This window comes from Mus musculus, chromosome 13 (genome assembly GCF_000001635.26).
Source record: "Mus musculus strain C57BL/6J chromosome 13, GRCm38.p6 C57BL/6J".
NCBI lineage: Eukaryota > Metazoa > Chordata > Mammalia > Rodentia > Muridae > Mus > Mus musculus.
Window position 1 is genome coordinate 56,717,210 of NC_000079.6, and position 12,310 is coordinate 56,729,519.

Sequence of the window (12,310 nt, forward strand, 5' to 3'; positions counted from 1 at the left end):
TCCTAGGCCCTGTAATGAATGAGATGACTCTGTGGTGGGCCATGCTTTGGGCCACCAATGTGTAGAAATTATACTTTTATCTGCTCCGGTATCAAGGATGCCTTCAAACTCTTTTCCGTTGATCTTAAGGCGGAGCTTAGGTCTATCATTTAAAGATACAACCAAATAGGCAGAATCATTTCCTGAGGAGCCCATTTTCTTTATCTCAGGTCCTGCAGATTTCTCCCTGGTATTATCAGGGAGGAGCAGCAGCTGAGCTATCCTATCTCCTTTACTAATAGAAAAAACGCCTTTAGGGCTTGAGCACAGGACCTGTATTTCAGGGGAATGTTGACAATCCATAACTCCAGGGTGGACTACTAAGCCCTGCAAGGTGAGTGAACCTCGGCCGAGAATAAGGCCCATGGTTCCCGGGGGCAAGGATGGTATAGGCTCCACCGGCACCGGCTGAATACTCATTTGAGGCATTAATAGGAAGTCGGAGGCGGCACGCAGGTCCACCCTTGTGGGTCTTCCTGGGTCGTCTCTCTGACTGCTTCCTGGGTCCTGACAAACCGGTTCCCATATCTTTGAGGGCCCTGGGACCGAGGGCCCGATGACCCGTTTTTTGGCACATCAGTTGATTGACTATCAGGTGGGGGAAGAATTCTGCCCTTTATATCCCTCACAGAGCGACACTGGTCAGCTCTATGATAACCCTTGCCACACTTAGAGCAAAGAGTGAGAGTCCCTCCCTGTTTATCTGGAGCTCTGCAATCTTTCTTAAAATGCCCAGGCTTTCCGCAATTAAAACATGTCCTCTGATTATTTCTGCTCATGGAGCGGTTTTGGGATTGAAGGATGGCAGCCGCTAAACCTGCATTGCTGAGGGGTCCCCCAAGCTCTCGACAGACCCTGAGCCAGTCTTGTAAGCCTTTGTTCTTTCTTGGGGCTATGGCCGCTCGGCACTCCTTTGTGGCTTGCTCGTAGATTAGCTGTTCTATGAGAGGCGCAGCTTGCTCTGACTCTCCAAAAATACGCTCTGCTGCCTCTGTCATTCTGGCCACAAAATCTGAGAAGGATTCCTGAGGTCCCTGGATTATTTTTGTTAACTGACCAGTGGTTTCACCTGCTCGAGAGAGCGCCTTCCAGGCCCTAATAGCCGTGGAAGAAATCTGGGCATAAGCTCCCCAATGGTAGTTTGTCTGATCAGCAGAATAAGCTCCCTGACCCGTTAACAAGTCAAAAGTCCAATCTCTCTGCTCTGGAGTCAAAGCAGCTGCGTTTGCTCGGGCCTGCGCCTGTGCAGCTTCGTGCCAAAGCGCTTTCCATTCCATATATTTGCCCATACTAGGGAGAGCGGCTTTTACAACCGTTTGCCAGTCAGCAGGAGTTAGTGCCATGCCAGCGAGCCTGTCTAACTGCACCAAGGTAAAATTAGCATTGGTTCCGTATTTACGAACCGACTCGGCAATTTCCTTAATCTGTACGTATTCTACCGGAGCGTGGACACGCCCACCCTCGGCTCCTTCAAAGACTGGAAATGCCTGTTCTATTTTCCTTTGTTCCTCTCGGGGAATGAATGAGTCTGCGCACTGCCTCTCTGCGCATTGCTGACGCACTACGGGCTGACGCACTACGCAGGGCGGGGACTCCGCATAGGGCGGGAGTGCACCTGGTAGCCGATTGCCCTGAGGCCAATTAGCAAACTGGCCTTCGCCAGCCGCTTTTGGCTTTTTTCTTGACCGATTAGCTGGCTGGTAATGGGCTGCTTCTTCCTCCCAGTCTGTTTCCTCAGAGGAGGATTCTTCATCTGCTTCAGAGCTACTAAGAGCTGGCTTCCTGAGCTCATCTAGTGACGAGTATCTCCTAGAGACCTCCGCTAATCGATCTTTTTTCTTCTCCCTTTTTCCTCTTTTTCTTCTAATCTCTCTCCAGGTATTCCTACCTAACCTTAACTTTTCCTCGGGTTCAAGACCCTTGGAAAGGCCTGTATACTTATTTTGTGAACCATATTTTCTCTTTGTTCCTACTCTTTCTTCCCGCTTTACTTCTGATAGCTTGTCCTGAATTTCCTCTAGAATTTTCAGCCCTATCTTAATCACTTGATAGCATGTGAAAAAGAACAAAAGGGCTCCTAACACCAGAAAAAATTCAAGGCCAAACATACTCACTGGTACTCTCGTTCCCCAGCTGAAAAGTTCTGAATTCATACAGTTGAATCCTTCTTAACAGTCTGCTTTACGGGAACCTTTATCACCGTCGTTCCCCAGCTGATGAGTTCTGAATTCGGCAGTTGAATCCTTCTCAACAGTCTGTGTTACGGGAACCTTATAACCTTGATTCGCAGTTCTGGTTCTGGAATGAAGTATCCCTCCTGCGCCAGTCCGGAGTTTTTTCTCGTCCCGGATTTTCTCGTCCCGGAATTCGGCACCAATTGTTATTAGACGCGTTCTCACGACCGGCCAGGAAGAACACCACAGACCAGAATCTTCTGCGGCAAAGCTTTATTCTTACATCTTCAGGAGAAGAGAGCAAGAAGCAAGAGAGCAAGAAGCAAGAGAGAGAGAAAACGAAAACCCCGTCCCTCTTAAGGAGCATTCTCCTTCGCCTCGGACGTGTCACTCCCTGATTGGCTGCAGCCCATCGGCCGAGTTGACGTCACGGGGAAGGCAGAGCACAAGTAGTCATAAGATACCCTTGGCACATGCGCAGATTATTTGTTTACCACTTAGAACACAGCTGTCAGCGCCATCTTGTAACGGCGAATGTGGGGGCGGCTCCCAACAAATTAGAGTATATGCCTTCAATGATTCATCTTTTTAAATGTACATATTTGTATTTTATGTGCATTGATATTTTGAATGTGTAAGGGTGTCAGGTCTCCTGAAACTAGAGTTATTTATAGACAAGTTGTGAGCTGTCATATGGGTGCTGGGAATTGAATCTAGGTCCTCTGGAAGAGCAGCCAGTATTCTTTACCATTGAGCCATCTTTCCCTCCCCCCAGTTCTTAAATTTTGTTGTGAAAAGAAAATGCTCAATTTTAAATTATGGACAGGCAGGAATTGTTAAGATAAACAGTGAATGAATCAATGCAAATGATTACATTTAATTTTCCTCAGAGAATAGGTAACAACATCCTTTAACATGGCATTAACAGCATTAACATTAAGTTTTTATTTTTTAAAAAATGTGTAAAATATGCATAAGATGTGCTGGCTCATGCTTGTTATCTCAGAACTTAGGACCAGTTGAAGTCTCTACAGCACTCCATCAGTTTTGTCCATTTTTGAATGTCATAAGATAGAATGATGTGATATGTAATTTTTTCATTTTTATATCTGAAGTCCAGTCATAATTAGTGTCTGGAGTGATATATTCTATTGTATGAATTCCATCTCCATGATCTGGGACTTTTACATACTCTGGACATGTACTTGTCTCTTGGGTTCACAGCATTCATTTATGCCAGACATATACCTGGAAGTAGAATTGGTGGGCCACAGGGATCATTATTCAGTATTAGTGGATGCTGTCAAGCATTTTCTAAAGTGGCTGAGCTGCAGTATATGAGAGTTCTGTTTGGTCTGTGTTATCATGAATATTTAATTGCTCCCTCCCACCTCTTTGGCATATTAAGAGCCCTCTGGACACAGAGCCTGTAGTGGTATGGCTGCATCAAGTGGTAGGCTAGTGTTAGTTCTTTAGGAACCCTTGCAGTGATTTCCATGTAGGTGTACCAGTCTGCAGGGAGCAAGAGTTCTTTCTTCCCCAGGGTTGCTGTTTTCTTGATGACAGCTATTCTGTCTGAGTAAGATAGAATCTCTAAGTGCTTTTAGTTTGTATTTCCCTGATGGCTAAAGATGTAATACTTAAAAACATTTATTGGCCATTTGTATTTCTTCTTTTGAAAACTGTCATTTCACTAGCCTGCTTGTTGATTGGGTGATCTTTTCGATGTTAATGTTTATGGCTCATTATCCTAGGAATCAATCCGCCTGCAGTGTACTTGCTGAAGAGTTTCCCGGCAGTTCTGTAATCTGTCTCCTCACTGTGCTTGCTAATTGTTACCTTTTCTGTTCAGAGCCCTTTAGTTTCCTATCATCCCATTTGTCCATTCTTGCGAATAGTTCCTGTGTTGTTGGAGTCATTTTAAGATAGTCCTCGTGTGTATCTATCTTAATGCGTTTTATCTGTGGTTTCCTCTAGCAGTCTGAAGAGTTTCGGGTCTTAGAATTCATATCTTTGATCCATTTGGAATTGATTCTTCTGCATGTGTAAATTTCATGTTCCATTTGATGAAGAACATTTCTTTTTTTCTAGTATATTTTTGGCTGTTGCAGTGTGGGCTTCTTTCTGGGTCCTATATTCCACTTCATGTCCACATGTCTGTTTCCTGATAGTAGCCTAGAGATGGAGCTCCGCCGGCTCTGTGGGATGAACTAAGATTGAATGTTGTGGGGCTCGCAGCATTCCTTGCTCCTTAGGGTCGCTTTGGTTATTTGGAATCTTTGGCATCTTAGGATTAGTTTTTCTATTTCTGTGAAGAATGTGATTAGAATTTTTATGGAATTATGCTGCATCTATAGATTTCTAAGGGCAATATTTTAAGAGCCACTTTTGCAGTATTAATCCTGAGACTATGACCATGTACTCAGTGTCTTTATAGTTGTGTTTTAGACATTTGTCACCACCTTAGTACGTTGAGTCCTCATTTTTTAAAGCTATTGTGAATGGTTTCTTTCTTGGCAAGTTTGGTATTGATACGAAGGAAAGATAATGTTGTTTTGTGTGTTGACTCTGGATCCTTCTACTTTACTGATTGTTCAGCAGATTTAAGGATATTTCTGGGAGAACACTCAGCATTTTATAATTATAGGACTGTGTTACCTGGAAGTTGGGACAATTTGATACCTTTTTATTTGTGTCCTTTTCATTTCTTTCTCTTGTCTTTTTGCTCTAGCTAAGACTTTGAACATTGTATTTTTTTTAAAAAAAAGATTTATTTATTTTATATATATGAGTGCACTGTAGATACAGTAGATACAGATTACAGACACACCAGAAGAGGGAATTGGATCACATTGCAGATGGTTGTGAGCCACCAGGTGGTTGCTGGGAATTGAACTCAGGCGCAGTCAGTGCTCTTAACCTCTGAGCCACCTCTCCAGCCCCTGAACATTGTATTTAATAGGAGTGTACAAAGCACACCCTCTTATCTTGCCCTCAGCTTCAGAGGATGCTCCCAGATTTATAGATTGATGGCTATAGGCTTGCTACCTACGGTCTTCATTGTGGTGAAGTATGTTCAGGCTTTGCGTCTGCAAAGATGTTGTGTACAGTCAGAGGTTTTTTGTTTATCTCTTGAGATGATAGTGTGATTTTTGTCTTTAAGTGTGTTTATATGTTGTGTTACATCTGAACTTAATGATATGTGTGTGTTGCTGATTCATGCATTCATGGAATGATACCAAAATGTTACAGTATTGTATTCTTGAATTAGATTTGCAAGAGTTTCATTGAGAATTTTTGTCTGATGTCAGGGAAGTTGGTCTGTATAGCTTTCTTGCTTCTTGTGTTAGGCTCTCACCTGGCTTGAGGATTAGGTGATGCTTCAAAGAACGAGCCTGCTAGTGTTCCTCCCCTTTCTCGATTAAACATTTTTTATTTGGTGTTTGTTTTCTAAACATTGACCAGGTATTTCGCAGCCTTTTTAATTGCAGTTGGTGCCACAGTGATCTTTTTGCCCACACATAACACTGGAGTGCCACGGCACATAGCTTCCATAACACTGGAGTGCCAGGGTACATAGCTTCCTCTTGCTGGAGCGTCTTCCTTAGCTAATGTGCTTAAAGATAGACATTGAAAGTACAAACTGACATTTTGAGGAATTGAATAACATTTATGTTCTAGATCTCCTCAGTATTTTTACTTTTAAAAATAGATAGTTGACCCTTCCTGGTAGTGATAAGTGTTAGGCTGTGTTTGACGTTTGGTATATATGACAAGTCTTATTCTGAGTCGGCTCATCTTAGATGACTCTTTGAACCTCTGCTTTGCCAGTGAACTATTTGGTTCCGAAGAAGGGAGTGTGTAGCTACAGGTGTTTTAGAGACATTTGGTTTTATTGTTTTTGTTTTACTTTGAATGCTTCTCTACTTTTACTCTGATAAAATGGTTTTCACTCGTGCTAACTAGTCTTCTTAGACTGAATCAGGCTCCCTTTGCCCTCTTTCAGGACTTGCACTAAGAAGAAGCCTATGGCACCTGTCAAGTTAAATGTCACTCCCCGCCTCCACTTGGACTTTCTGCTTAAGACCTGCATGTGACTTTTCACCTGCGAGCCACGCTTTTGGTATCTACTGACTTTGATTACAGGAAAGTGTCTGAAGATTTGTATCAAATGACGTCAATGGCCAGCTTGTTTTCTTTCACTAGTCCAGCCGTGAAGCGATTGTTGGGCTGGAAACAAGGTGACGAGGAAGAGAAATGGGCAGAAAAGGCAGTGGATGCTTTAGTGAAAAAGCTGAAGAAGAAGAAGGGTGCTATGGAGGAGCTGGAGAAAGCCTTGAGCAGCCCAGGACAGCCAAGCAAGTGTGTCACGATCCCCAGGTCCTTGGATGGACGTCTGCAAGTTTCTCACAGGAAAGGCTTGCCCCATGTTATATATTGCCGTGTTTGGCGCTGGCCAGATTTGCAGAGCCATCACGAGCTAAAACCATTGGATATTTGTGAATTTCCTTTTGGATCTAAGCAAAAGGAAGTTTGTATCAATCCATACCACTATAAGAGAGTGGAGAGTCCAGGTAAGTTTCACTGTCCTAAGAATTAAAAGCATCAACTTGTCTCTTACCAATTGCATACAACTAGGCTTATTAGCGAAAAGGCTGTATCAACCTTTTTAAAGATTCCATTTTAGAAGGAATTCTAACTTTTCAATTTAGTTTTTGTGAACACCCCATGCCTGCTATTGATAAGCACTTTCTCTAGTAACACCCATTTCCTTTCTGCGGCCTACATGTTTCTGTCATGCTAAACACATGTTCCATATTCACACGAGGTCCTTCTCTCCTTCTCTCCTGTTTGTTTGGGAACTTTGTTGTCAAACACTGTCAATTTTTCTGGCTTTACAATTTTCTTCTCTTACATGTCTTTCACTAAATTATTTTTACTTTCTGCGCCTGTGTGTATGTGTATGTGTGTGTATGTGTGCGCGTGCATGTGCACACGCGCTTCTGTCATGGGACATATGGAGATCAGAGAACAAATCTTAGGAGTTGAGAGGGAGGCCTTTCCTTACTCATTTCTCATTCTTCAGTGCCTAGAATAATACTCTTTTCTAGGTACAGTGGTCAGTTTTTTGTTTTTGTGTTTGTTTTTGTTTTGTTTTGTTTTACAGTGAATTAATTACATAAGCTGATATCTTAGTCCTTTTATTGCTTCTTAGCAGACTATCACACAGACTGGATAAATTCACTCAACTGAAAAGAATTAAACGCAAAACCAACGTGTACCTCCCCAATTTGCATGTAATTAGGTTTACTAACTAAAAGGTTACTTTAGCCTTTGTTAAAGATTAACAATAGAAATCGTGGCGGGCAGAAAGTCCAGGATTAAGAGGCCAGAAGGTGAGGGTCTTGTAATAAACTCTCCTGTAGAACAGAAGAGTGGCATGGGTGTCAGTGAGCCGGAGAGGAGGGAGGGGAGCGAGGTGCACAAAGAAACCTACTTTTAGTTTTCCTTTGGTGCCAGCATCAAATCCAGTCTTGTGCATTTTAAGCAAGTACTCTACTGTGGAGCTACACCCTAGCCCAAGCAACCTGTTCGTGTAACAAAGAGTCCACCTCCACAATGACATCATCTCATTACTTCTGGTGAGAGCCCACCTCTCAACATTGCCACGTTTCCAGCTTGTGAACTTTGCAAGATAGATTCACCACAGCAGCTGAGATACAAGTTGGGTTCTTAGTTATTTTAGTTGCTACATAATAAATAGCCACACATGTGGTAGTTTAAACCCAAAACACATGTATTACCTTATATTTTCTGGGGGTCAGGCATTAGTCACTTTAGCAGCATCTTTTATGAGTTTCTAGTCAAGGTGTTGGTCAGGGCTGGGTTTACCTCGGGAGTCCAGATGTGACAAGATTTAGTTCCTGTACAGGGCATTGGATGCTTGCTGGTGATTGGCTGAAGACCGCCTTCATTTGCCTTTTTCCTCAGTAGGTCACCTGTATGTCTGCTCTTGCACTGCCATTCTCTCTCACAGTAGTAGATTTTCCTTCTACAGACTATCTCTGATAGCATGCATGCTTGTGATGATGGTAACGAGAGTTTTCCTGCAGGAGGGCAATGAATTCTTAAACGCTTCCCCATTACTTTGCCCATAATTCTGTTGGTTAGGAGCATGTCATAGGCCATATGCTGAAGGGGGGAGGTTTATCCAATTACATGACTACACAGACTCAGTCTTCCATACTGGAGGAATTGTAAGCCTTGAATAGTTGAATGTGGAGGCTAAAAGACTAGCAGTGACCTGAGTTATTGGTTAACATTAACCATGAACTTTAGAGCTGCTGCTCTATATGTGAGGTGGATCTCAGTTTCTTATGAAGCCCAAGGAGAGCTATAATATGAGGGAATTGAGGAAGAACAAGGCGGATTTAATGGAGGAATATTTTCTGAAAAATTCTCAAGCTAAGCATTTGCTAGCAATCCATCTAAGAATTGTATCTGTTCCTTCTCACTGTCAGCGTTTGAAGACAGTGGGCAGTAGAATGGTCTTCCTTTTAGTCCACCTTATCATTCCATATGAAGCACAGCAGTGGTTTGGAAATGCCTTGCTAGTTCACCTGATGGATAAATAAAACCTTCATGCTTGGCTGCAAGTCTACACCTCTCCTGGGGAAGGGGTAGCTTCACTCGGGAGGGCTAGCCTAGTTAGGGCTCCTTGACCAGCTAGGGACGGTAGGTGCCTCTCCTGGTCCTGTGCTAATAAAGGAGGTCGTTTGTGACTCTGGCTGCACTGAGCACTGGTGGACACGTGTGCTTTCCTAACTCTGGTACTCTCTTGTGTAGAGTTAGAGATGGAGAAAGCACCAACATCCCACAGCAATAAAGTCTATGTTTACTGTTGTAGACAAAGTAGCTAAGCCTTAACTTATACAAGAGTGCACAGAGTGGCATGAGGAAGTGTCACAGAGAGAAAAAGATAATAAAAGGTATGATGAGCATGAAAGTAAGGCCGGCGAGGTGTGCCAGTATCTGTTTGACTAGAAAGAATTATCTGTTGGCTGAGGTTATGAGTCCTGGGGTTATGATTTTACTATATATTTATTACCTGTAACCTCAGGCAAGTTAGAGAATCTTTCTGTGATTTAATGTCCTCTTCAGCTGGATAGTACGGCTACTAATGACCTTACAGAGTTGTCAGGGAGATTCGGTTAGTCAGTGTCTGTGTTAGTGCTTAAACATTATGTTCCCCAAGCTAGTTTGAAATGAAGGATCATTTCTCCAGAGAGATCCAAGTAGAGCATATGGGGAGTGGGCAGAGAGGAAGTGTTCACACACCCAGCTACTTAGAACTGAAAACTGCGAGAGTCATTCAAATAAACAGTGGAAAAGAACCACAGATGAAGTTCTACTTCGAGGGCTGATTTTGAAGGAAAGACCAGGCCTGTTGCTTCATTGAGGAGATGTTACCAGTTCAGTTCTCTAAGTGCTAAACATGAGCCCTCTTACTAACTTTGAGAGTGGTCAGCGTTGGGAATGTAGATTTCTCAGGGTTCCACGTACTGACCTCAACTCCCTCTGTAATCTTATATCTGTGTAGATCAGTGACTGTCTCTTCCTCTCCTGTCTGCCTCTCTTCACTCCTGGCATCCTCAGGTGACGTCCTCTTGGCCCTGTCAGGTGTTGTTATTTTCAGTATTTGGTACTCTGCCGGCTGCACATGCACAGTTCTTGAATTCTCGTTAGTTGCATTAAGTGCTTATTATGGCTGTTTTTCGATGCCTTATGTGCTTCAGATAGAGAGTGCCGTCCTTTATGAACTTCCTGCTTCCAGAGTCCTTCACACAGGCTGAATGCTAAAGGTGTTGGGGTTTGGTTATAACATAAATACAAATCCAGATTCTGCCTTTAATCACCACCCCTTAAAGGTTCCTGACTGGCTGTGACTTCGTTTTCTGATTGTTTTTTGTTTTTCTTTCAGTCTTACCTCCAGTATTAGTGCCTCGTCACAATGAATTCAATCCACAACACAGCCTTCTGGTTCAGTTCAGGAACCTGAGCCACAATGAACCGCACATGCCACAAAACGCCACGTTTCCCGATTCTTTCCACCAACCCAACAACGCTCCTTTCCCCTTATCTCCTAACAGCCCCTATCCTCCTTCCCCTGCTAGCAGCACATATCCCAACTCCCCAGCAAGCTCTGGACCTGGAAGTCCATTTCAACTCCCAGGTAAGACTTTACTGATAGAAAAAATGATCTCTAAAACTAGGCACTTGTTTTAAGTGCTGGTCTTCTGAGTGAACTATTATATAAGATCTTGCTGTTGATGACATATTCTTGAAGAATTTATTTTTCAAGTTCTTTTATGTTTAAAAATCTGGAAATTGGGGAATTAAGTCTACGTTTTTAATTTGCTGTTAAGAGTTATCTCAAAAACAAATGTGAATGCATCATCTTAGATTTCAGTGCCATATATAACTCTGTCTCAAGATACCCTATATAAACCTTGGGGAACTTCTCTTCAGTTTTATAGTTATTGAGAAAAGTAAGTCTACCTGTAACATTTGCAAAAATTCACAACTCTGAGTGTTAGAAGCCCAAAGATTTTTATTAATTTAATAAATAAAATTAATAGATTTTAATGCCCATTTACTAGGGCATGATGGTTCCTAGGGCATTGCAACAGAATGAAATAGCTGTTGCTACTGTTAAAGCAAACTTGGAGTGACACAGCAGTATGTGATGCTGATGGTACTGTAAAATCACCTGTGCTGTGTGTACTGGGTGATTTGTAGCCTCAGATTGCTGTGCAATAGCTGCAGTGTCTTTGAACATAGATTAAAGGAAAGAAACTTGACCTTGGGTTCCAATTTATTGTTAATCCTGGTATCCTGGATTACCAAGGGTCTGAGTTAATCCATGCTTGTAATAGGTCTGCAGGAGAGGCTATGTCTGCTCTTGAACAGTGTGTGTCGTACATCTGTATGTGCTCAGTAATGAATCCTGCTGATAACCTTGTAACTTAAAAAGAATGAAGACCTTACTCTTCGAGGAATTAATGTGTCTCGTTCTCTTTCTCTTAGCTGACACCCCTCCCCCTGCCTATATGCCACCTGATGATCAGATGGCCCCAGATAATTCCCAGCCTATGGATACAAGCAGTAACATGATTCCTCAGACCATGCCCAGCATATCCAGCAGAGGTGAGAGCAGTGCCCTGTTGTCTCTTGTTGGGATTATGTTTTCTTCTTTTAACATCTTGGCCACTTTTCTTTACTTTTTTGCAGTGCTAGGAATTCAACCCAGGGCCTCATACTCTAGGTAAATAATCTCCCACTGGGTTTTTCCAACTCTTGCTCACTTGTGAAAGAACCTTGACTATAAAGTCGATGTGAGTTAGGTTAGTGGATTTGGCAACTATGTGACGTTTGGGATCAAAATGTAGAGGTTTTTTGTTTGCTTGGTTTTTTTTTTTTTTTTAACCTATTTGTTCTTTTTGGCTATTTGTTCTTTGTGAGATTTACATCATGCACCCCAGTCCCACTCGTCCTCCCCCCCCCCCCCCTATACCTGCCCTCCCACCCTTCAACATCCCCCACAACAGAGAAAATAATCTCACCCTGGAAGCTGTAGTGTGTCCCACAGTGCACCCTTGTCCACAATTCTTGGCTTCTGATGACTCTTCCGTGTGGTGCGGCTTCTTTCTCTTAGCACGACAGCCTTGAGCCCAGTGTATGTTATATTTGTCAGGTTCAGTTACTTAGGTGAGTAGTGTTCCCTTGTGTGCCACCTTTGTCTGCCCGCTCTCCACTGAGGAGCTGCTGTGCTCTGCCCACGTTTGCACTGCTGTGTGTAAACACACACAACACAACCTGCTCAGAGGCTGCCCCAGGTCTGCGGCTGTAGTGGAGTGGAGATTGTGGCTCTTTGGTTATGTTAGGCTGTCGGTTGGATTATAGTGCTCAATTTTTCTGTATCCTTGCTTATTTTCTTTTTAACTGTTCTGTCCAAATTGAGAGTGAAAGATTGGAGTCTCCAACAATTAGGATAGAATTATATCTGTTTCTACTTTCAGTTCTTTTGATGTTTGCTT

The 12,310-nt window shown here is 42.8% G+C and overlaps 1 protein-coding gene across 7 annotated transcripts in view; it reads left to right on the forward strand.

Moving 5' to 3' along the window:
• Smad5 (SMAD family member 5) overlaps nt 1-12,310 on the forward strand; it is a 39,369-nt gene that overhangs the window by 14,200 nt on the left and 12,859 nt on the right. For 6 of the 7 annotated variants that reach the window (NM_008541.3, NM_001164041.1, XM_006517118.4 and 3 more), the window contains 3 exons: nt 6,220-6,787; nt 10,195-10,446; nt 11,301-11,420. In NM_008541.3, coding sequence (NP_032567.1) covers nt 6,385-6,787; nt 10,195-10,446; nt 11,301-11,420 — 775 coding nt within the window. In that variant the 5' untranslated portion in view covers nt 6,220-6,384. The remainder of the gene's footprint in view (nt 1-6,219; nt 6,788-10,194; nt 10,447-11,300; nt 11,421-12,310) is intronic. The other variant, XM_006517119.4, reaches the window with a different exon arrangement.